General features: G+C 42.2%; 1 protein-coding gene across 1 annotated transcript in view; it reads right to left on the reverse strand.

Moving 5' to 3' along the window:
* The window catches only part of DNAH1 (dynein axonemal heavy chain 1), a 1,256,292-nt gene that overhangs the window by 754,472 nt on the left and 476,862 nt on the right, over positions 1–24,958 (reverse strand). Inside the window, exons 20-22 of the mRNA XM_085624793.1 lie at positions 15,853–16,106; positions 10,347–10,559; positions 9,981–10,145 (exon numbers count right to left, since the gene is read on the reverse strand). Coding sequence (XP_085480919.1) covers positions 9,981–10,145; positions 10,347–10,559; positions 15,853–16,106 — 632 coding nt within the window. The remainder of the gene's footprint in view (positions 1–9,980; positions 10,146–10,346; positions 10,560–15,852; positions 16,107–24,958) is intronic.

Consider the following 24,958-nt stretch of genomic DNA (forward strand, 5'->3'; position numbering starts at 1 on the left):
AAAATACACTTGATAAAGCATCACGGTATCTGCGCTTGTGTCGAGGGCGTAGACACTATAATATTCTCCATCTGCATTCCTACCGCCGATATTAGTAGGAGGAGTGATATGAGCAGTCGGGTTTTAACCTTTGAAAGAGTATGGTGGGTAAGAGAACCCATAAGAAAACCCCTATACTGGGGTATTACACAGCTCTCCTTTGCTCCATGCCAGAACATTGCCATGCTAAGTTTCTGCCTTCAACTCTGCACTCCTTTGCTCCATGCCAGAACATTGCCATGCTAAGTTTCTGCCTTCAACTCTTGGCTTTCATCACAGACTGGGATCTGAAAAAAGGAGGCCAATAAAATAATAAGGTGCACAATTACTGGCTGGGTTTTGGTATATTTGCCAACTGCACGTTGTCTTATTATGTAGTTAGACCATCCTGAAAAATAGCTTGATCTGAATTAAGACTTTGCCCTTCAAGCAAAAGAATTAATGAGCGCTGTTCTGGCTTACCCTCATTCTAGATGTCCAATCTCCTGCACTAGTTTGGACACCCAGAGACTCCTAGCATGTGCATTTACCTTTGCCTTTTTTAAATATAGGAGAAAAGAGCCATATAAGGAGGAAGTGCGAAGAAAGATTACCTATGTAATGAAACGGTGGACTTTTAAAGATGCAGGAATTGTGTGTGGTGTTATGACTGCAGGAGATGACATACTGCACTGATTCAATTCCTGCACTGAGAAAGCATTGACCAAGCAAAGTAAAATAAACTTTGCAAGACAAAGGTAAAAAACACAGAATGTGAGTTTGCCATCCCTTGAAGCATACCACTGCTGGCTTTTTAGATCACACCTGTAAGCAGCGTTAGCTGTCTGTTGTCAAAGACCTATTGTTATATTGCTCATTTGTTGCTCCCCTATGCCTACTGTCCCTCTTCATCCCGCACCTCGGTTTTTGATTACTTTTTTTACACTATTTGTTTCCTCCGGGCATGGCAACTACAAAGTGCTACTGACCTGCCTCCTTTATTTGGTGCTCTAACACACTTTATTTACTTATTTAATGATCTAAAATGGCAATGGCAACGGCCATAGTGGAATAATAAAATAAACATGCCAGCATGGATGTCACTATGGCACTATGCATGTGTACACTTTTGCACTGACAGTGGTCATCTCTGAATGATTCCTCTCATAAAGAAAAAGGAAATCCATTTCAAGATGGCAAACATGGGTTATGACCCAAAGGGGGTCATTTTTGAATGTTTAGTCTACTGTTCCTCCATATCCTAAAAGTGAGGAATCTGTGGTTAGATATATTCTGCAGAAACTGCTATATATCATAGAGAACTAAAAGGGGGTGGTGGATTGGTGAGGAGTCATCTAAATATTATTACTTTTTATAACGAAGTAATGAATTAATAACCTTGAGGTCTTCCTGTGGGCAGGAGCAGCTTTATTGCTCTCAAAGCAAGCCTCTTTACTTAAGCCAGGAGTTCTGGGACGCAACTGGGCGAATGGCCGTTAAATGGGACAGCTGTGAAAACTGCAGAGCATAACCAAGCTTCACCACTGAAAGGACTTACAGAATGGTGTTTATCTAGGTTTGGTGGTGATAATGGAGGGAAAGCTTTTTTCCCCTGTGGCGGTGGAATGGACTTGGCCACTTGGGTTCTTCAGATGTTGAGTGTATGTCTTTGAGGAAGTTCATGTCATTGCTTCATGTGAGATGGTTTTGCTGAAGGAGACCAGAAAGATGTTGCTGACAAAGATAGCAGTATTATTGATATCAATTTTAGATTGTAATCTATTTGTCAGAGTGCATGGGGAAATAGCAAGTGGCGCATTGTGACGGTTGCCATTTTGACTGCAGGTGGCAATAATATTTTGTCTGATATAGTTAATTTAGTTGTCAAAGTATTGTTAAGTATCAGTAAAGTATTATGTTGAGTGTGTGATGAAGCTCTTGTGAGCTGCCGTAATAGCTGAGACTCACAATCACAAGAGCACAACCCAACTGTCCATATGAACATGGGTATACATTTTATAGCTTAAGGCAAGTGTTCACATGGAACTGATTCTCTAAAAGACAATATGGTAATACAGGAAATCCTGGATAGACTTAATCCCAAGAAGAACATGAATATTTTCTCAGAAAAGAATTTCTGTTCTGATTAATTCCTAAAAGAAAAACCAACCAGTGTTTAGAATAAATTAGATTCAGCCGAATCGAAATGTATTTTTCATCAATATCAAAATCAAATCCTGAATCAGAAAAAATAACAGACAAGAAATGAATAGTAAAGAGATGTTCTGAAAAAACCATGAAAAAAGAAGTGACAATATAGGTGAACATAAATGGCATATTGGCTAATGTTATGCAAGACAGCCAAATAACATCACAACTTTTTCAAGCACAGCGGGTGGTGTCCCGGTGTTCATTTGTACAAAAATAAAGCCTATCTTTGTTGGTGTCGAGAGCGTTTTGACCCTTTGCGGATATCAGAGTCTCATCAGGACAAGGATGAACATGGGGAATGGTGGTGTACAGGAGGAGTGAAGGAGCCAGCAGGTCTGTCTCAAACACCAGGGGAGAACTTCAGTCTAGTGTATGTGAATAACATGAAGGCTCAATTCTGATGTGCACTCATTAGTTGGTACATAACCCTGAAATGTGTTATTTTGTGAAGGCCATTGCTGGATGTTCAGAGTGGGTATGGTGGCCAGTAACCCGAGCGAAACCCCGTGAGTCAAGAGAAGAGGGAAGCGTCTGCACAGTGAGTGGTGGACTACAAGGTAATATTTAGTGTGCTGCGATCCACGAATGCATTAGGATGAAGATCAAAGTGGCGAACTCCCGATCAGAGACCGCTGCAGAGTGATAGCCCTTCAGAATTGAGCCGACTTGTTAGTCACATACACCAGACTGAAGTCATCCCCTGGTGTTTGAGCCGGACTTGTTGGCTGGGTCACCTCCAGTGGTTCTTTCACTCCTCCTGTACACCACCATTCCCCAGGTTCATCCTTGTCCTGATGAGACCCTGATATCCGTAAAGGGTCGAAATGCCGTCGACACCAACAAAGACAGACCTTATTTTTGTACAAATGAACACCAGGACACTACCAGATGTATTAATGTTCTTCGTGAGATTAAGTCTATCTAGGATTTCCTGTATTACCTTATTGTCTTTTAGAGAATGATTTCCATGTGAACACTTGCCTTAAGCTAAAAAGTAATAGCTAAGACGTCATAAGGAAATTTAGTTTTGTGGCAGGTGTTATTGAGCATGCAGATGAGCCTTTCATGGAAGTTAGGTTCTTGTGTGTAAAAGGAAGCAGAAGGATTGTTTACCTATATTGATATTGAGTAATACATGGGTGCCTGTTATGGGTTGGAGGTTGGTGTTGATAGTACAGAATAGTGTTTCTGGGTCAGATGGGCAGGAGCAAAGGAAGTTAGAGGGATGTTGTTAGTAAATTGATTTGGGTTATTCTTTGTGTAGGATCCTATCTGAAACGATGGTGAAGTGTATGGCATGAAGACTCAACCTGTCCAGTGGTTGACCGGATATGGTTTAAATATTGAGGTCCGCTGTACCGCCCTTAATGTATGTGGTAAGGTGATGTGAGTTATCCTGGTCTGATAAAGTCCATGAAGTAGTCTCACAAGGCATGTCTGGTAAGATTCACAGTGAAACTAAAGTCCATGATATATTAATTGTCAGTGTTAGGTGTTGAGGAGATTAATTCAGTGATGATGGAGATTTCCTGCTAGATCCTGAAGGATTATAGAGATGTGTGAAGGTGAAAATCACAGAGGGAGTGTGGACTAATAGAAAGAAGGAGCATTCGAAGGAGGAGGAGGGTTTGATTTGTAAGAACTAAGGGGCATATGTATCAACCGAATTTTTAATCGCAAACGCTGCGATTCGCAAAAAACAGCGTTTCCTATTAAAAATTCGCAAAACGGGATGTATGAGGCAAATTCTCATCGCAAATTTAAGGAATCGCTAATTTAGCGATTTCTTAATTTTGCGTAAGCATTTAAGAAATCGCTAATTGCGATTTCTTAAATGATATGTAACACGCACCAAAGCATTGCGAATTATCCTTAAGAAATCGCAAATTACCACCAACTTCTAGTTGGTGGTAATTTGCGATTTCTGTTAAAAGTGCACTTTTTGGAATTTTACAAAGTGCCACGTGGCGCACATACATGCCCTTAGGGCGTGTATGTGCGCCATATACACACACATGTTCATTTCAGGGGTGCATCAGGGTGTCATCATGACACCCTTGCACCTTAGAAATTATTCTCAAATTGCGATTAGCAAATTGCGAATCGCAATTTGAGAATTACTTCCCATTCATTCCTATGGGCCTCCTGGCCCATAGAAATGAATGGGAAGGTATTCCTTAATTGCGATTTCGCAATTTGCTAATCGCAATTAAGGAATTTTAAGAAATCGCTATAGTTTTGCGATTTTTTAAATACATCCCGTTTTGCAATTCTCAAATAGCGATTCTTTAAAAATTGCTATTTGAGAATCGCAAATGGAGATGTTGATACATATGCCCCCAGGTGCCTTATAACGAGTACGGCGGTCCTGAGACTCGTGGAGGTCCGACCACCACCTCCAGTCTGCCCTACTACCTTCCGCGGCAGTCCCAGCCGAAGACCGCAAGACTTGTAATAATGCCCTAAGAGTTGACATGCAGATGAGTGGATGATGGCAAGGCTACCACCAGTTTTGTGAGGGTATAGTAGGTGTCTGGTTTTGTGATTGTCTGCCCAACGGGGACCAGTTCTTCATAAGATGGGAGCGTCAGTTTGCGCAATGTGTCTGTGATGAAGAGAACATCAAGGTTGATGTAACTGATGCGACTGTATCCAATGGATGCAAGGTAATTGTTGTTGTGCATTGATGAGCCTGAGAGTGAGGGATGGATAGATGATAGAACAGACATTTACAATGGGTGTATGTGGATTTAGATGGATGAAGATGCAATGGGGTATGGGTTGCTCCCTGAGGAGAATGGGGTGTGGTTGCTCATTAAACAATTGAAGGGTGGTATATAGAGGGAGGCAGGAAACGGGGGTTTAGAGGCAATCACTCTTGCATCTGGGGATTTATGATGAAGGAATATGCTGTTCTTTTGAACATCAGCTGAATAGCATTTAAAAGCATACTATTGGGTCAGATCATACGTTCCATTTCACACAAATACTGTGGTCTATGTCCTTGTTATTATTTGTTACCTGAAAGCACCACATTGCCCTTCGGATCTTTCTCAGGGAATAATATCTAATTAGATGACTAAGGTTGTAGCATCGGAGTTTACCAATTTTTCTCAATGTTACCTTTTGCACTGCCAAAGTTTATGGCTCTCTCAAGTTCATCTAGGACATACCTTCATCTTTGAAAATCTCAGAAAAAAATGAAGGCACGAGTGTACAAGATGCAAAGGAGACCTCAATAGGGGAGTGTGAAGCTGAAAAGTTTTTTTTTGCTGAGCTTCTGCAAAGTTTATGATTTCTACAAGTACCTCATCATGTTTTCTGAATGTGATGTTTCACATTAAAATCAAGGTTTCTGCACCCATTTTAAGTTGTTTTAAGAAGAAAATTGTGCCGACAAATATCCAGTTTCAAAGTTGTAAACTTGTGAGAAAAAGTCACATCTATTTTCACTGCCAATTAAAATTCTTGAGGGAATATTGGCAATGTGCATGAAATGTTAAGTCAGGAAAGTAAATGGAGAAGTAGGGAAAAAAAAGAATTTCCACAAACTAAGGGAAGGGCAATAACCAGATTCTATGCAAGACTTTGTTTGTATAATAACAACATTGCACACCCGTGAGTTGGAAAATATACACACTGAAAGCTCTTCCCTCTTGAAATGCACAAATACATGTTATTTCCTATCAGGTCGAAAGAAAAAGAGGCATCATTCAGCACAATTCCTTCCACCAGAGCACTGAATGAGATGGTTTTGAGAGAAGTGGATTATTGTACCTTTGTTTTTTTTCTCACTGCTGAGGATTCTGGCCTTGCTCCTGTCAGGATTACTCTGACTGAGCGGAAACGACTGCCTTTCTGATTGGCTCAGTGATTATGAGAGAGGAAGCCTCTAACATCCTAGACTTTCTGAAGGAGCTGATGAACATAAAGGCCTTGTTAGAGGGTCTCTCTTTCAAAGGCATGCCGTTTTGCATACATAAGGCCCTAAGAAGGGAGGTCATTGATATTCTGTTGTACCTTCAGCTTTGTGCCAGTAATATTGAGTAAGAACATTATTTTAAGGTAGAGTTACTGGGTTACAAGAATATCAGAAAAATCTTCTAAGTCTGCTGAAGCTCTGATAGTCTGCTTTTAAACCAAATGGCTTTCATAATGACGGCAAGAATGTTTTGTTTCTTGCAGCATAACCTCCAAGAAATCTCATAATTTCTCAATACAAATCCTAGAAGGATCCAGTTCAACATCCCAGATATTTGGACACTTGATGCCCTCCAAGCCACAGAGCTTTTAGAACAGAACTCCTGCACTACCCCGATCAGGAAGAGCAGAATAATATACAGAAGCCTGAAAAGAAGATTTCTTTCTTCCCTCAGGTACAATGGCTGAGTCAGTGGAATGCCCAAGAATCAATGGTACTTATTTTTAGAGTTAAACATATAACAGAAGCATAAAAAATAAATTACAGACATTGTTATGTGAAAAGTATTATACGTTCTCACCTTAACATTCACCTATTCTGCTGCATCTTCTGGGGAGTAATTAAGGTGTGGTGTAGATGGTCTTGCATGCTCTTGACTTGGTGAGGAAATAGGTTGTAAATCTTTGCAATGTAACTCTGATGTGGCTAACGCCTATGTCAAAAGGCTCTAAGGAAGGAGGGTATGGTATGAGCATTTATATAGTGCTTACTGCCCCTGATGAGGCGCTCAAGTGCTTTGCAGGTGAGTAAGACGGTACTCCTTGGAATCCAGAGTTAGTGACGTAGCCACGCATAAGGATTGCTATTTGTCATGCTGTTTTTCCGTCCATGTTATGAATTTTGCAACATGCACATTTATTGTGTCCTTTTTAGATATGGAGGTTAAAGTTGTTGTGTGTTTTGTGTTATATGAGAAATGTAACACAATTAGGACCTGTGACAGTGTATTGTATTATATTGCGTTGTATCATACCTTATTGGTATTTACTAAGGGACAGATGTAGGTGGCCAAATAGCGATTGGTAACGCTGAAATTCGCAGAATTTCAGCGTTACTGATCGCTATTTGGCTGCGAGCAATGTAGGCGAGTGTAAACCTACTAACAAAATAAGGAATCGCAAAATTGCGATTCCTTATTTTGCTCTTGCATTTAAGGAATCGGGAAAAGCGATTCCTTAAATGCAATGTAAGTAGCACAAAAGTAAGTGCACTTTAGCCTTAAGGAATCGCTAATTACCACCAACTTCAAGTTAGTGGTAATTAGCGATTTCCTTTAAAAAAGCACCTTTTTGCTTTTTTTAAAGTGCCATGTGGCACACAGTCATGCCCTTAAGGCATGTATGTGCGCCACATGTGTACACATGCACATTTCAGGGGTGCAACAGGGTGTCCTTTTGACACCCTGGCACCCTTGAAATAGCGCCCGCTATTTGCCATTCTTTAATACCGAATCGCAAATAGTGAATATCTTCCCATTCATTCCTATGGGCCTCCTAGCCCATAGGAATGAATGGGTAGGTATTACTTATTAGCTAATCTCAATTTGCGATTCGCTATTAAGGAATGTTAAGGAATCGCTAATATTTTAGCGATTCCTACCTACATTCAATTTTGCAAGTCCTTAATAGCGAATCGGTAAAATTCGCTATTAAGGATTCACAAACTTGATTTTACCGACATCTGGCCCATAGTGTTTTCTACTACGACAAGCTGTTGAAGCACTTTGTGGATGGGTATCGCTTAACTCTGTATTTGTCAAGTAACTTGAGTTACAATATATCAAGCTGTATAGCACACAGTTTCTTAATAGCTTGACATGCAATTTGTAACGCAGTTTATTAAATAAAGCTTCAACAAGTGTTATGCTGTTTACCATGCCCTATGTCCCTAAGAGGTTATGCCATCTGCCATGTCGGCAGTCATTCAGATGATTGCACATGTGGTTGTGTTTTATCATATCAGCGGTCATGCAATCTATAATGCAAGAGCATAGCTTCCATCTGGAACAGTGGTAACAATGAAATACTAATTGATTTCATCACAGAAGCAGCAGAATGCCAGCCAGCGGTGGTAGTGCTAACCAACTAGGAAGTACAATGTTGAGTCAACTCAAGAGAGTCAAAATCATAACACCCAGCAGTGTCAAACAATACTGAAACACCACACAGCAAATAAAGGAGTACAGAATCCTTAGCCCATTGAAGTGATCAGCTAGCTGGAGGGGCTTCATCAAGTGTGACACAGACACCATAGTAGATATCTGCAGTTTAACCCAGGAAGTATGTAATTATTTGATAGATACAGTAGTTGCCTGGGTGAGACTAGTAGTGGCAGCGGGTGAAATGTGTCAGGTGAAATGAAGAGACAGTGGGGGAATTAGTGGTGAAAGGGCAGAACTCAAGGCAAAAGGGCAATTGAGAAAAAAGTCTGATACCCAGCTTGTAAGTTGCATTCACTCTTTGTCATTGAGAGTTGTCAGTGCCAGGCAGATTTCAAACTTTGCTTGCTAGGGTCCAACTAGAGGGAATACAGGCGACATCTGTGGCAAGTACTGGTTCCAGGCAGCCAGGATAAATGTCATATACAGTATCCAGGAATGGTAGTGAAGCAGCACATGGCATGCACTGTTTAGAGATAGCCAGATAAATGTCCATTGGAAAACACAAAAGAGGAACTACTAGTGAACAAACAGGTGTAACACAGGCATGCTCATTGTTAACAAAGGATCTACTTTACCAGTAACTTTTGGGGTAGCTCAGTGAGACATAAGAATCTTTTTCTTTTAGGACTTGAAGATCATAGGTCTTATGCACTCTTGCTGGGAGTGGTGGGACTTGCCATTGCAAGAAAAGTAGTTCTGGTTACAGGCCGCAACAGTCCCTAACAGGGGAGTAACTTCAGTGAGTCGCCCTCTAGCTCAGATGCCCTTAACTATAGGACACCTGTGGGATAAGGAGTTCAAATCCCAGATCCTCCTACTTTTCCATGTCCAAAGGCCATTGAAGGCATTACGGAAGGATGTGGTGAAATCGTAGATCAAGGGTGATGCTGGATGTGTTCTCCGTTTGTAGAATTGTCAAAATTGTCATTCAATAGCTGTTCAATTAGTAATATCATATCAGTATTGAGTAGTGTTTGAATGTCAAGAGATATAAAGCGGTTCTTTCAATGACAACTGCTCCATTTCCAAGCATTTCAACATGAACTTGGAACAAGAAACTGTTATGAATCAAGGTAAAGGAAGCCACAACTGAGGGACTCTGAAGGGTGTCTGGTTGGAAATCTCAAGAGAGGAAGAGAACAGAAGGAGTCTGCTCTCCCTTACCTGACAACTGTATCTTTAATGTTTCAGCTGAGCAACCTAAAGAGGTCTTTCGTCTTAAAAGGGCATGCTGGACTAGCCGTTTAGAAGGAACGTTTTAATGTTAATGAAAGACAGTGAAGGTCATATGATAAAAAACCTAGTACCCGTCACCAAGATTCAAGTTGCTAACCAACACCTAAAGATGCGCTGTCTCAGATTTTATTTCGAATTATTGAACCAGTTATAACCACAAAGTGCACCATTGTATACTTTTATTACAGAGACAACATCGTCTAATGCTGCGGTTACAACAGAGAAAAGTGGTTTTAAGACTGATAACATTACCAATCAATGGATCCACAATATAGGAAAAAGGTGTGAGAATTAGATAGAATCACAATACAAACAGAAAGAAACATGTACAAATTACACATGCAGAAATGAAGACATGTCAGATGCACATACCTGATTGTTTTCAACGGCACTCTTCATTATTTTTCTCCAGGTCCTCTCCATAGTCTGATAGCGTTTGCTCTCTACGGGTAGCTGTCTATTGATGTCCTCAGAACTGAAAATGGGCTCTAAGTATAGCCAGGATCTCTGGCATGTCAGCCACTCCTCGAGAACGTCCTAAGCATGGAAGGAGTAAGAAGAAATGTCTGAAAATAGTCCATTTCTGGTTGAGGAGTAAAAACGGTGTGCAGTAAATGCCTTTTGCAGGGGAAAAGCAGAGTCTGAGATACCCTAAAGGTGCTCACCAGTTCATGCAAAGAAGCCTGATAACAACCAGTCTAGACAGATTTTTGTGGGTGTAATTTCTCATTTCTTTACCTGTGTCATTCGGAGTTTGCCCTCCCAGGTACTGATCCGTGCTTCAAAAGGTTTCTTAAATGGGGAAAAGGACATACTCTGGGTCATCACAATATGGTCATCCAGTAACTGTGAAGCTTCATCTGGGCTCTTCAAGATGAAGGTTCCTGTCTCTTTGTATGGCAGCACATTGAAAAGGACCGACTCCCACTCCTTCTCCATTTTATCTAAAGCCTGTGAAACAAAAAAATAATAATTCCTGTACACAGGAGTCAACTAGTTCATAAATGATCAACCACTGATGAAACTCACTAGATAGAATTATATATCAAGGCCAAAGCTCTTTTGTCCCACCTAATGCATGTATCCCCAGAGTAATAGCTGCTGGTTAAAGACACATGAAAGGGTAGGACTTGATATTTTGAAACTTAAAGGAATTATTGCTGTGTTTAAGAAATCAAATCAATTTAACTGAGCTCTGGAATCGGCAGGAGGACTGCAATGAAACAGATACTTCTATTTAACTGTAGTCTTTTAGAATGTTCATTATTATAAGAACCAATATAATGATCAACGTGACGCATGGTTCTGGCATCTTTTTAAAACCCAAAGCAAAAGGAGATATGATTGATGACCTTTCAAATGCTAGCGGAGGGCATGACATTGGAAGTGGTGGTAATTTTGTATGTATACAGAGATCATAAATAAAACACAAAAAAGTATGTACTTCTGTTTTAAATTATTGTAAAGGGTAGGTCATTTTAAATGTCTCCCATATTTCTACCCTGTGTGATATGTGAAGCTAAAGAACAAATAAGACGTGTGAAACTAATCTGAACAATTGCTTTTCCTTTCCTCACTTCAGACAAGGCATTAGAAACCTAGTGCTGGGGACGGTTTCAGAATTTCTCGATTATTGTGATTGGTATTGAAAAGTAACCTTTTGCATCTGGGCTCTGCAAAAGCAATATCCCTGTTTTTGGCATTCTCAAATCCCTGGCCTTACTGTTGCATAGCTGCAGGACTGAATGGGCAGATAGTTAGGCAGGAATGAGGATTAGATATGCCTACATCTATTCAGCAGTAAGTACAGTTCTAGAAAGGGACATTGTTGCTGCAGCTTTTTGGTGTGGCCGTGTGAGAAAATCACATTCACTATAAGCAGTCAATGGGAGTCACCAGAACAGCCTATATCTACTAAGTTCCATAAACCCTTGACAGTTGCAGTGACCTAGTAACCACGTCTGGAGGATTACCACGTCTTAGAGTTTGGCAGGTGACCCTACTTGAGGCTGTCTTTTGGGCAGAATAATACAATAAACACCACTAAAATTGTATTCCATATCACCACTTTTTCTTCAATAGTGGAGAGGCTGCATTTTCCAGATAAACAATTAAGCCTGGGTGGTGAACTCCGCTCTGTTCGTGGAGTTTTTTTCACACTCGGCGCTCCATGGAGCTCTCGGGGTTCTGAAAAATTCCGCTCCACGTAGTCGAGTTTTTTCCTCACTCACTAACGGTAAGTTGGCATACGCATGTGAGGAAAATCCAACGCTAGACCACTTCCCAGTGAGATTTCTCAAGCAGTTGTGGATGGTCGCTACTACTCACGTTGAGAAACCTTCCGCTCTCTTTGAGGAAGCTGCCGTTCGAGTAGAACTTCTACTCGAGCGGCAGAAAGAAGCAGCACCCCCTTGTACTGTGTGAGATGCTTTTCACGCTGATTTTACAGTGTAGGACAAACACCCGGAACAAAAAATCAGTCGGAATGGCGCGCGGAAACCCATCCCATATTTCGCGGAACTCCACGTAGCTTGGCGGAATTTTTTTGTCACTCCGCCCAGGCTTACAAACAATCTAGTTTTCCAGAGATCACTAATGACATATTGAACTAAAAGTTCAGTGTGCTGAACTACGACTGAGACATTTGTTGGAAAATTCTTACCACACTAGTCTACAAAACCTTTTGCGGTCTTCTGCCAGTCATAATTATATATTCTCCTTACCTATATACCCATTTCTAAAGCACTGCCTGACCAAGATCCGATTGTCTCAAATCTTGCGTTTAACTAGTGGTACTTCTTAATATATGTTTTCCACTTATCCTGCCACTGCACCTGTAGCACCATTTAAATCAAGCAAATTAACTGCAATTGTGACTGCCTGCATATTAGTAAAATTGATCTAATAATGCCTACAAAGAGCAAACAAAGGTACTGATGCATGACTAGGAAATACCACAAACGTTCTAAGGCTAAATCATCTCCTTTACACAACAAAGTAATAAACAATTATGTTCAGGATAAAGACCCTTATCCACCCTTAGGTGGCATGCGTCATCATTGGATCCCTCCTCACACCAGGAATCCAAGCTGTATGGTGTGAGCTACAACGCGCTTCTCAAAGAAAAATGGAGAAGGGAGGAGCTCTTCGGGCGTTTTTTGTAGAGGTGAGGTCCCTTTCAGACTAAGGTGTGGGTAAGGTGTGCGGAGTGCAAGATGAATGTGAAGATAAAGTTAAAACTACCTCATGGTGGACTATTAAGTACATTTATTAGGGGTGCTCACAGGGCAGATTAAAATTCAGAGGGGAGGGAATACCAACAATTCCATTAAAAAAAAGAGGGTCACTATGTTGCTGCCCATCTCATGACCCTATCAGGAGGTTCCGCACTTTCAACAGGACCAATCTATAGGTAGTCACTATGCTAATATGAACAGAAAAAGATACATTCTATACTTAATTTTTGATGTCTATACTTAATTTATGATGTCACAGACAATGGCCCATGGTTGTATGGTGTACGTCCACCGTCATTATCACCTGTGAAGGAGTTGTAGATCAGAGACAGAAAATGATATCTCACAATTATAGGTAGAGTGTATTCAAACATAATTGATTCACAGGCAGTGTTTACGTGCTCAGTATGCAACAAATGTGTGTAATAGTCATGCATGATGTGATCCACCAATCCCTATGGGTGAAAATAGTGTATCAACAATACAATGATAATGCGCATTCCGCAATATGTCAAGTGTCAAGCCTCAACCCCAGCCTTTGCTGACAGACACAAACAGGGCTAAAGAGTTCATGAAGAGATGCACAAAGTCATAATGAGACACACATAATCATTATTAATCTGGACATATTGGAAAATAACACAAAATAAGTAATATATTGGACGGAAATTCAGAAAACAGCCTCTGAATGAAACAGAAGCAGACAATCAATTTATTAAGTTGACGTGTGCATCCTGGGATATCCATGCAAGAATGTCATTGTTTGGAACAAGGAAATGTTCTTAAAATAGTTCTAATATGGGACAAGACCTTGTTAGATCTCGAAAGAGTGAGAAATCCTTATATCTGTCAGTCTTCTGTTCTGCTACAAGCAGTTGTCAGGGGAGCAGATAGCAAGGTTCACAGCTGAGCGTCTTTTAATCAGAGGGTCGTTGACACTTGTGCACCCCGAATGACGAATGCGTGGCGCTACTGGGAGACGTAATTTTCTTAGTCACGTGGCGTGTGTGAGAAGCTGTCCAATAGAGAAGGTTATATTCAGGGTCATTGGGAATTGTAGATCCCACACGTGGGACAAATGTTTAAACCTCAAGGATTTAAAAAAAAAAACATACAATATGGAATTGTCCACAAGTTGAGTTGCGATCATTTAGAGTACATGGAAATTCAGAACTTCCTTATGCCCAAGAAAAATTTTATATTGTCCAAAACGTGATATATTTCTTTTTTAAAAGGTGGAGGCCAAAAACAGAGGTGCAGTAATGGGTTTGATCAGTATTTTCATAATGAAAAATCAATTCAGAGTATCAGACGTCAGACATCTATGGTAATGTTTGTATATGTAGTAGGAAGACAATTTAGCTTCATCACTACATGTTCAATTGAGTCTTCAAAAAAGATGGTCAAGTGACACAATTCAAGAAGGATGCTTATGCTCATGATAAACTCACCTATGGGAGGTTGTCTTTGAGTCCAAGAATAAGGTTGGGCAATCTGAAGGCCCATCTCCACTCCCTTTGGAAGAGAAAATGTATAAGGGGGATACACTTTTAAAATAACCCCTGCTCACCCCCTAGGTAGCTTGGCACGAGCAGTCAGGCTTATCTCAGAGGCAGTGTTTAATGCATTTGCACATTACTAACAGTAATACAGCATGTATTAGCTGAGCTGTATCCTGGACTGAGGCGATGTGTGAAGGGGTACATATTCTTAGTATTTGAAAATAATGAGTAGCTAGTGGGGCAGCTAGTGTGGTAGAGAGTTATGTTTCAGCTGGGAAGAGGCACAACATCTAGCATAATTGCTATGGATGTAAGAAATGTGATTAAATCATGCAAATGCTTTGGAAAACCTCTTTCCTCCTCATGCCTAGCCTTGTATGTAATCATGCTGCGACAAAAGAAGCCAAACCTGGCATACTTGCAACTGAGGAATTCAATTTTGAGTTCAGTATGAGTTTGAGTGAAACTCTTGACTTGAGGATGTTTGGGGTTGTGGGTGGTTGATACTGAAGGTTAAGTATGATTCACGATATCCAAAGGTGGCCGAAATAAAAGGTGGTGAACAGCTCTGCAAACTGTTAACGTCAAGGCCTATTTAGCCCCCCCTCTTAAATGTCAGGTAAAAAATACTTCTGACACTTAGGTTTCCAGTGATGCCAATGCCAAAGACCTGGCAATTAAACTCACCAGAAAATAGGAGGATCCCCTTACTTAAGAAACCTATCAAACTTGATTTAAGGCTCTAGGATATTCTCCTTAGGTTCCAAAAGGAGACAGTAAAATAACTTTACCTGCGGATCCTCCATAGAAGTATCCATGCAGTTGACCCTTTGGTGATGAATTGCACGTATGAAATTTATCCATTCTGTTGCATAAGCAGATAACCAGGTTAAGGCATTTTTCTCAGAGCAATAATCTGCTCAAGACCAAAAGAAAACAGTTTGAACATGCAGCTGAAGTGCTGTTGTATAGGTTGTTGCTTTCAAATCAAAACATATCAGTTTCTTCTCATGTCATTTGTCAAAACTGAATAAAGCTCAAGCAAAGAACTTTTTCGCTCAGCATTAAGTGAACGAATCTGACATCTGAATCATGAGTGCATCTTGCTACCCTTTCAATAACTGGTTGAAAGAGCAACTTCCCAAATTATATGGACTTAAATGTTTTAAGGCATATGTTAGTAAGCTGGAGAACTATGTACTCCATCCAAGCTACTTCCTCAATGGAACATCTCTTTTCAATACATTCACAAAAAGACCCTATTTATAACTGTCCATTTTAAGCCATTTATTGGGTCAAGGAGGGAAACAATGTGACAAAGTCTCTGCATTGGCTATGCTAGCAATGTTGAACATATGCCAGGAGTCAAAGGACTGAACAAAAAAAGCCTAGACTCAAGAGAAGGTTAAATAACTACTTTATCTTCCATAACCTCTTTCTTTTTCATTATCCATTTTTATCATTAGATCAAAATCTCCCACTTTTTCAAAAGAGCTAAAAAATTACCTGTTCTATGGAGAATTCCTTGCCAGCAATTTCAGCGACTTTTGCTATACTCTCAATATGGTCTTGCAGGTTCATCTCTAGACAGCGTGTAAAAGTTAAACTGGCCTTGGGTTTGACATTAATATGGATTTCCTCGGAAAGCAATTCCCAGTGGCGGTTCCTCATTCCTGGATTACGTAGGCCCTGGAAAAGTGGAATGTATGGCCGGAAGTCCTCAATCCTGATCTTAAACTCCTGAGCCACATCCTGGCATCCTGCAAAGTTAAGAGTCAAGCAAAATCAGTTAGTTCAGATTCCACATATGTAGGATGCATAATACACTGATACCTCATTACCTGTCTCAAAAGCTGTGCCCTGGCCATTGGTCAACACCCAGGTGACTTATACAAAAGAAGTCAAGGAGTGGTCCACAAGGATAAGGTCCATTCAAGATTTTCAGAATAACATTTCACTACATAACTAATTCCCATATAGACTCATGGCAGATAAGTAGAAAATCAGGTATGCAATTGGGACTCGTACACAAACATTGGACACCCTTGATTCTTTTTTTTGAAACATACTTTATTGGTTTTTTAATTTTTGCATCGTAACAACATGTTACATCTTGTACCATCTTAAATATCTTATTAAGGATACATATGTCTACAGCATTTTCCTGCTGCGTCCCAAGTGCACATAATACTTTTATACAGCAATTTAACAGTCCACAAATGAACTACAAAATATTGATCACTGTTGATGGTCATATTCCAACATATTATTACCGCAAACTGTCCCCCAACTACCCCCTCCCGTCCCTCCCCGGTCTTACGTGTACTTCTTTTTCCTCTTGTATGCGTAACATTCGGTCTAGGCTTGTTACATAGTCACGTATACATATCTGAATTCACCCTGTGCATGCGTCGTTAACAGGGTATGGTTATTCTTCTGCATATTCAGTTATATGTCTCATACCGGGACTTAAACTTCATCTATGGACTTTATGGCTTCTAGCAGCATGTCCCACTCCAGTGCTATTGGTATTTTTCGTAAGCCTTTGAGTTCTTCTCTACGTAATGCGGTGCTTTCTGCAGTACCCCAGCGCAGTAATTCCGTGTACCAAGTCAATACATTCGGGGGTTTCCGCGACTTCCATCTCATAGTAATGTTTCGTATAGCTAATATAAGTGCTAGATCTACAAAACGGTATTGCACTTTATACTTGGACGTTTGTTTATGCAACCCTAGAATGCACTCCTCCACCGTGTCCTGCACTTCACGGTTTACCGCTTCTCCTGTTCTATACCTGATGATATCCCAGTATTTCCGTAGTTTTAGATTCTGTCTAGCTTGTGTGGAGTAAGGTAAGCCCTATAATACCAAAGTCCGTATAAATTTGAATTTCATGTTCCTCGATGACTTCCTTGGGTGTTCTAGTACCTTTGTCCATTCCTTATCTGTGAAGTCCCTATCTATATCTCCCGCCCATGCAGTTCTCAGCGTATCCAGAGTGGCCGCAGTATGCGAGCTGATGCCTGTATAAAGCCACCTAATAAGGTGCCTGCCCCTTCCCATATAATGTACCATTTTAACCAGGTCATTGGTAGAGGGCTCCTGCCTTTGCGGGGCCCAGTGTGTTTTTACGTATTGTATCAGTGCAGCGTGTAATAGATATAAATGTGCCGGGGCCCCAGTTTCATTAATAAAGGTGTTGTGATCGAGTAGTAGCCCGTCCCCAAATAAATCAGACATTGTGCTAACCACTGCATCTGACCAGGGAATCAATTTGCGCATCGTGAGTCTGCCTCCCGCTAGGGGGATACCCAACAAAGGAATGTTACCTGCATATGCCTGGGTCGTTTGCATGTAATGCAGCACCGCCTTCCAACATTTAAGCGCCGTGAATAGCAGTGGGGGGGGGGGAGTCTCTCGGGGGTCTGCTGCCAGGTAACTGTGTCTGTCTAATGCGCGACGAACACATGGTATATATAAGATGTAAACCTATGGTTTGTGTATACACACTGTGTAAAGCAATGTACCAACTGGCCCATGTGAACCGCCTGAGCTGAAACACTTACTTATTTATAGCTCCGTGCCATGTTCATTGTGTCTGTTCAAATGCGCGTTGTACATATGGTTTTTCCAAAAAGCATATCTAATGAAACTATCTAGATGAAACTCAATTCTAATACAAAACAAACATCCCTTTTCAAAACATTATTGTTTGTGTATATGCACTGTATAGAACAATGCTTGAACTGGTTTATGTGAATTGCCGGAGCTGACACTTCTGTCCACTTCTGTCACACTGTTTAATAGAACCACCTATGTCCCTGGCGCTTAGACCATTGAAAATAATCTGGCACTCTGGCTTTCGCTATTAATATATATGGAAACTTTCACGAATAAGGAAAGACTTCGAAATTATACTCTGAAAAGTTATGCGATGCTGAGAATTTTTAATACTTTATAAGCATGTTAGTTTGTTTGCAAGATATCAAGCGCTTAAACATTTGCCTTATACGCACGAATATTTGGGTTGTCCTTGAGAGACCAATCGAATTGGCCCACATCAGTCCTGTTTCTATGTCCGTTGACAGCTCCAATATAGCTGCTGCACGCTCGGCTCTCGGCCGGCTACATGCAACAGACGGACTCCCTTTGACTAAGAGATGAATTCGGAAGACATCAGGTAGGAAGCGTCCAATTTGGCTTGCTGGACACTTTTTGATCGCTAGTAGAATAATCTCCTAGAAAAATGACGTCGGATCGTGTAGTTTGTTTATAGTGTTTAGACGTTAGCCTACCCGGTGCCTGAATGTTTAGTTGCTCGTTACGATCTGGGGAGTATACGTATGTATCGTACAGATCGACTCGTGACTAGTCTTGGCCACTTGGGGAGTTAATCTCCACTGTGATAAACATTGGTGATACTGTATCTAAAATCGTTATTTTAAGTAACCATGGCACGCTTACATTTTGGAACACATGACCTAGTTTTAACGTCTGAACAGACCAAGCAACTCCTGTGGCACTAAATTTGGGTTGCTTTATGCTTTTTACAGTTGAACTTGTGTCCTGATGTCCACAGCACTATACGCAAATTCTCTACCCTGAAGTCAGGTGAGCAATTACGGGGTTCATTAACTTATAATGGTACCCAATCTTAGTCATATGAATATTATTCGGATTATCCCCATTTGGGTTTATATCCACAACAGGTCCCGGTAATCAGAGTATAAAGAGACCGAAAAGACTTAAAAATTAGACCAAGACGAATCAAGATCCTCTACGATTCTGGTAATTAATTTTCTATGTTCTCAATGCCGTAAATTAAATACCTTTTGCATTTAATATATGCGTACTAATGTGTACACATGTCACCAGGTAGTCCCTTCAGATTGAAATCGAGTGGCAATAACTGCATTTTGGTGAACATCTGTATCATCACCTGAATTTTAGGTGAGTTGATGGGGAAACTTTTGTTCTCCTTGTCATAAAACCTTTAACACAGCTTAGATACTGATCTATATATATTTATCTTGTGTAGGCTGTTATACACTTCCTGTGTCCTGAAGAAGACCCGATATGACTATGTACGACGACTGGTTGCTATAGGGTCGAAACGTTGACGGTTCTACAGTCCCGTATCAATTGGAATTCCTTGTATATACCATAAAAAATTAGGACATGTGCCTTACAAGGTCTATTCTTTATCCATAATTAAGCTGAGGACGTTTTTTTGCGAATCTCTGCAAAAACTGTTTGTGTATTTTATTGATAATCACGTATATATATTGTAAATATTTACACCTTCACTACTACACTTAGTCACCTTATTCACTTTGTCACTGCGTCGCTTCTTTACAAATATTATTGTATATACAGCCTCTTTTCATTTTTTTGTTCATATTCCAATGAATTGATAAATGAGTTGATATTCAAATGAATCTTAAAAAATAAACTATTGTGTTTTTTGAAAATATTATTCATTGTCTAATATTGATTAATCTTTTTGATCTACTAATGCTGTGTTTTGTGAAGTTTGATTTCTTTCAATTGTAAATAATTGCTTCCCTTTGGAACCATTGTTCATATTGTGTTGCTGCCAGGTAACAGCAGTGCATGTAGTGCACCGTTGTCTATATCTGCCTCCGTGAACCCTATTTCCTGCAAGTTGCGACCCACCGTCCAGTATGATAGCCACCGCAATTGGCATGCATAATAGTATGCTCGTTAAGTCTGGGACGCCCAGTCCGCCCATGCGTGTGCCTACTTGCAGTTCCTTCAGGCTTATACGGCATCTGGCATTACCCCAGATAAGGTCAATGAGCATCGTGTTCAATAATTTAAATGTGGTGTGTGGTACGAGTAATGGTAAATTAGTAAAGTAATATAAAAGTCTCGGTAGGACCACCATTTTTGGAAAGGGCTGTCCTCCCCATTACAGATAGTGGCAGTGCCATCCAGAACACAATACTGGAGCGCAAAGCCCGGATTGCTTTGTGTAGGTTACCATCAAGCATATCTGCATGTGTCCTGTAAATTTGTATACCTAAGTATTTAAAGGTATCCGGGGCCACCGTTAGTTGAGCGTCCCCAAAATCTATATGTGCAGTTCCTGCATGGTCTGTAAAAAAGAAAGCATGTGATTTCATTATGTAGATGGCTAATCCAGACACAATTTCAAAGCGATGGAATGTATAGTATATTGCGGCTAGAGGCATGTTGAGGTCATGCAGGTATAAAATAATGTCGTCTGCATATGCCGAAAACAGGTGCAGTGTGCTTCCCAGCAATATACCCTGGTTTGGGAACTCTTTCCGCAGTGTTATGGCCAATGGTTCCAAAGCCAGTATAAAGATAAGAGGCGACAGGGGGCAGCCCTGCCTAGTCCCTTTATGTATTGAATATTCTTCTGAGATGTGGCTACAGTGCGGGCTCGTGCTACAGGGGCCTTATATAGTAGACATAGCCAAGCGATATATCCCTCCGGGATCCCAAATTTCCCCAGGGCCTGAAACATATATTCCCAGTTTATGGAATCAAAAGCTTGTCTTAGGTCAAGCGAGAGACAGCCCACATGTGGGTATCGGCTCGGGGCTTCCGACATCAGATGGTGCAATTTTCTGATATTCAATGATGTGCTGCGTGACGGTAAAAACCCAGTTTGATCAATGTGAATTAACCTAGACAGGGAGGGCAATAACCTGTTAGCCAGTGCTTTACTTAAGATCTTATATTCCGTGTTTAGTAGGGACAACAGCCGGTAGTTGGCCATATCTGTAGGGTCTCTACCCGCTTTCGGAAGTGATATAGCGAACGCTTGTGCTGTTGTGGGCGGTAAAACTCCCTCCTTCCACGCAGTTTTATATAACAATTCCAGGTGAGGCACTAGGGAATCTGCATATGTACTATAGAACTCTATTGGGAGCCCGTCCATGCCAGGGGTTTTATTTCGCAGAAGTCCCTTCATAGCAATTCGGATCTCAGATTGGGTAATGGGTCCAGTAAGGTCTTTCTGAGCTGCAGCTGTGAGCCTTGGGTATGTCAAGTTAGAAAGGAAGGCCTCTGTTTGGGACTCCATGTCGTGATCTGTGGCACTGTATAATGTGGCGTAATAGTGGCGGAAGGCTGCATTAATATCTGCCTGGGTGTGAACCTCAGACCCTTCCATCGTTGCAATCTCATGTATAACCACTGTAGGGGGAGCATCCCGGATCAACTTGGCAAGCAATGCACCAGACCTATCCGCTTCAGCGTGGGCTTTCTTCATGTATGCTTGGTAATCAATGACCTGCAGCGTCTCTAGTAGTTCTGCATGTTTTATTCTTGCTTCCTGTAGTGGGCCCTTGCGGTCCGCGTGCGTGACTGCTTCCTGCTCTAGCCTGCCCATATTATCTTCTACCTCTATTAATGCCTTATGTATTTCCTGTCTGACACCCACACTGGTACTTATCCCTTTTCCCCGTATCACAGCTTTAAAAGCATCCCATTCTCCTGCTAGTTGCCGTATTGCTGTTTTCTGCAGAATAATGGTCAATGGTCCCGGAAAGGTCACTGCGGAATACCGGGTCTTCCAGCATCTGTGGCCATAGCCGCCATGTGGGGACCGGTGTGGACACCCTCCCCCAAGCCATACTAATCTCCATTGGGTTATGGTCTGAGAAGGTTTTTGGTAAGTATGTGGCGTGGAGTGTTTGCATTGCTATTCTGGTGGAGCAGTATATTCTGTCTATTCTAGTATGCAGGTCGTGCACTGCGGAGTAATAAGAGTATTCTCGGGCGTGGGGTGTCTCATCCTCCAGACATCACACAGTTCCCAACCATTTGCCCATTTATCCAGTGCCTCAGCTTGCTTAAACACACCTGCTCCATGCAGCGGCGGGTGTGATCTGACTAGGGCCACATCCACCACCGCATTGCAGTCCCCCCCCAATATCCATGGCTGTCATTCCCATCCTGCCAACGCCCCGCTCACCACGTCCCAATACTTATCTTCTTCCAAATTCGGAGTGTACATCGTGCCCAGTATTACAGGTTGTCCATCTAGCGTACCTTTCACATATATGTATCTGCCCAGCTTGTCCACCCTTTGTTCCATAGCTTGAAATGGTACCCCATGCCTTACCCAAATAGTGGAGAAGATTTGTCCCCTCCATTTTTTGCGCAGCTTCGCCGCTTCACTGTCTATCATATGGGATTCTTGCAAATATACTATTTGTGTTTTGCGGCGTTGTAGCTGCGCATGTATCCTATGCCTCTTCTGCACTGTTCCCATGCCCCGTATGTTATCATGGTGTAGATACCCTGCGTTGTGATTATAATGTGTTTGTATCTGTGGGAAAATTAATGTGACGCGCAAATGTAATAGCCTACCCATCCATTTCCGTACCGTGAGACCGTCCCACCCCCCTAACAACCCAATACTCGGTCTGGTCGTCCAATTATACCGGACGATGCAACTTAACTTAAACAATAAGAAAAACTCAGTGGTCATGCATAGCACCTTTGCCGTATGGGGGACATCGCTAGCGCTCCACATGTGGGGTACTCCCACACAACAATACTGTTAAGCTTACTACGGAACCTGGCCCTAGTTAATAATGTATATTGCAAATAAACCCGCCAGTGCCGCGGACATGTTACAGGAAACCATTCTGCAGTTACATAATGAATACGTGCGGGTGCAATCAGCCATATAAGTCCTTGATGACTTGCGGGGTCGCAGATGGGAACAGGGCCACACTGCCTTCAGATTCAGATTTGTGCGTTGCTTCTTCTTCCGAGGAGAACTTAGCTGCCACTGCTGAGGTATGCGTGAGAGTGGCCACAGCTATAAGTGCCTTTGTTTTAGTCTGCTGCATCTGCTGTTTTGTGATATACTGCCGCGCGGGAGTCCGGTTCATTCTTTGTCCTCCTCACCCAGCAGAGACCACAGAGCTGTTCCTGCTCTTCGCCGAGATCTGACAGTTAGTCGTTGCGGCGTTCGTTAGTTCCATCACTTCCAGCCAGTCGTCCACATCTCCTGGGCTTTCAAAGAAATAATATTTTTGGTCATGGATTTTTAACCGCGCCGGGAAGAGCAGGGCATATTTCAGATCTAAGTCTCTAAGCTTTTTCTTAACTGCCAGAGAGGAGGAACGTTGTCTCTGAACTAACATTGTGTAATCGGGTATAGTGAGATTTTCGTGTTTTCAAAGTTTATCGGAGATGATTCACGGGCTTTTTGCAGGAGAAGGTCTCTATCGCGAAAGTTCAATAGTTTCACTATTAAAGGTCTGGGTGGAGCTCCAGGTTTTGGGCGACCAGTAGGTATCCTGTGCGCTCGCTCTATACAATATTGTGTGGAGAGTCCTTCGTTGGTGATATGATCCCGGAACCACTGTTCCATATAAGTCGTCGCGTAGTTCCCTTCACTTTTTTCAGGTAGTCCAATGACTTGGATGTTATTATGCCGGGCTCTTCCTTCTGCATCTTTCACTCTATCCAGCAGGGTAGCTACCTGTTCTTGCAGCTGTGCAACCTTAGTTTCAGCCTGTGCTCGTCTCGGGACGACGTCCTCTAGTGTCGCGGTATTTCCCTTCACCTTGTCCGCCAGTTTAGTGTGGTCCGCCCGGAGCAAGCCGAAGCCAGCAGACAGAGGCCCCATTTGTAGTTCTATCGCCTTTCTGGATTCGCGCACTTCCTGTAGGATGAGATCCAACTTATCCATAGGGGCAGGTGTTGCAGACGATGTAGTGCACTCAGGTCCGGCCTTTTTAGTTGCAGGATCTACCATATCTGGGACATAGTCCTGTCCGCCTTGGTCCTGCTGCTTCACTCCCTTACGCTCCATCCTGCAAATCGATCCAGCAACAGGTAGTCTGAATACAATAGACACAGGGTCTCAGCGTGCTTCTCGTGCGTCACCAATACACTCCGCAGCATTCCTCCCAATGCTCCCACCACAGCACCGCGGCTCACATATGGGTCCAACACCGGTCAGCGCTGCTCAGTCCAACTGTTTGCTCGTCGCCTCTATGCCCGCATGTATCCTGCGTGTAGCAATGGTGCCATTCAGTCGGGCGGGAGGCCCCGATGCATCCGCTTTTTGCCACATGGCACATGGCGGTAGCAATCGCAGCAATCCTTGCGCCACACCACTCAGAGTGCCAACACAGCAGCCTTACACCGTGTCCACCGTGGTTGCCAAGGACTAAGCAGCAGGCCACGTTAGCCAGGGAGCCTCACGCCCCACGGCCTTTCCAGGAGCCGCTGCATGCCTCACACTTCCAGTCTCGCCGCAGCAGCATAGATGGGGCCCGTGGTGTCGCCCCGTTCCGCCCGAAATCACTGCCACCAAATCGCCACCGGATTATATGGCCTTCCCCCTCCGCTTCTGGGGAGGGCGCACAGGCAATTCAACCCCTGGTGGCCTCACAGGCACACTTTCAGCTGCACAACGTCGCCGGCCGCCGCCATTTTCGGAACGTTTCCCAATATGCTCTCATGTAGTGACTTCGATATACCAGCACACCATCTCCGGGTCTCTGAAGCATGCACTCGCACCCATCCAGTATATCACAGTACCTTGTTTGTCCGTGGCCCATCAACAGAAAAGCCACATGCAAGGCGCCGTGTC

Source organism: Triturus cristatus, chromosome 9 (genome assembly GCF_964204655.1).
Source record: "Triturus cristatus chromosome 9, aTriCri1.1, whole genome shotgun sequence".
Taxonomy (NCBI): Eukaryota; Metazoa; Chordata; class Amphibia; order Caudata; family Salamandridae; genus Triturus; species Triturus cristatus.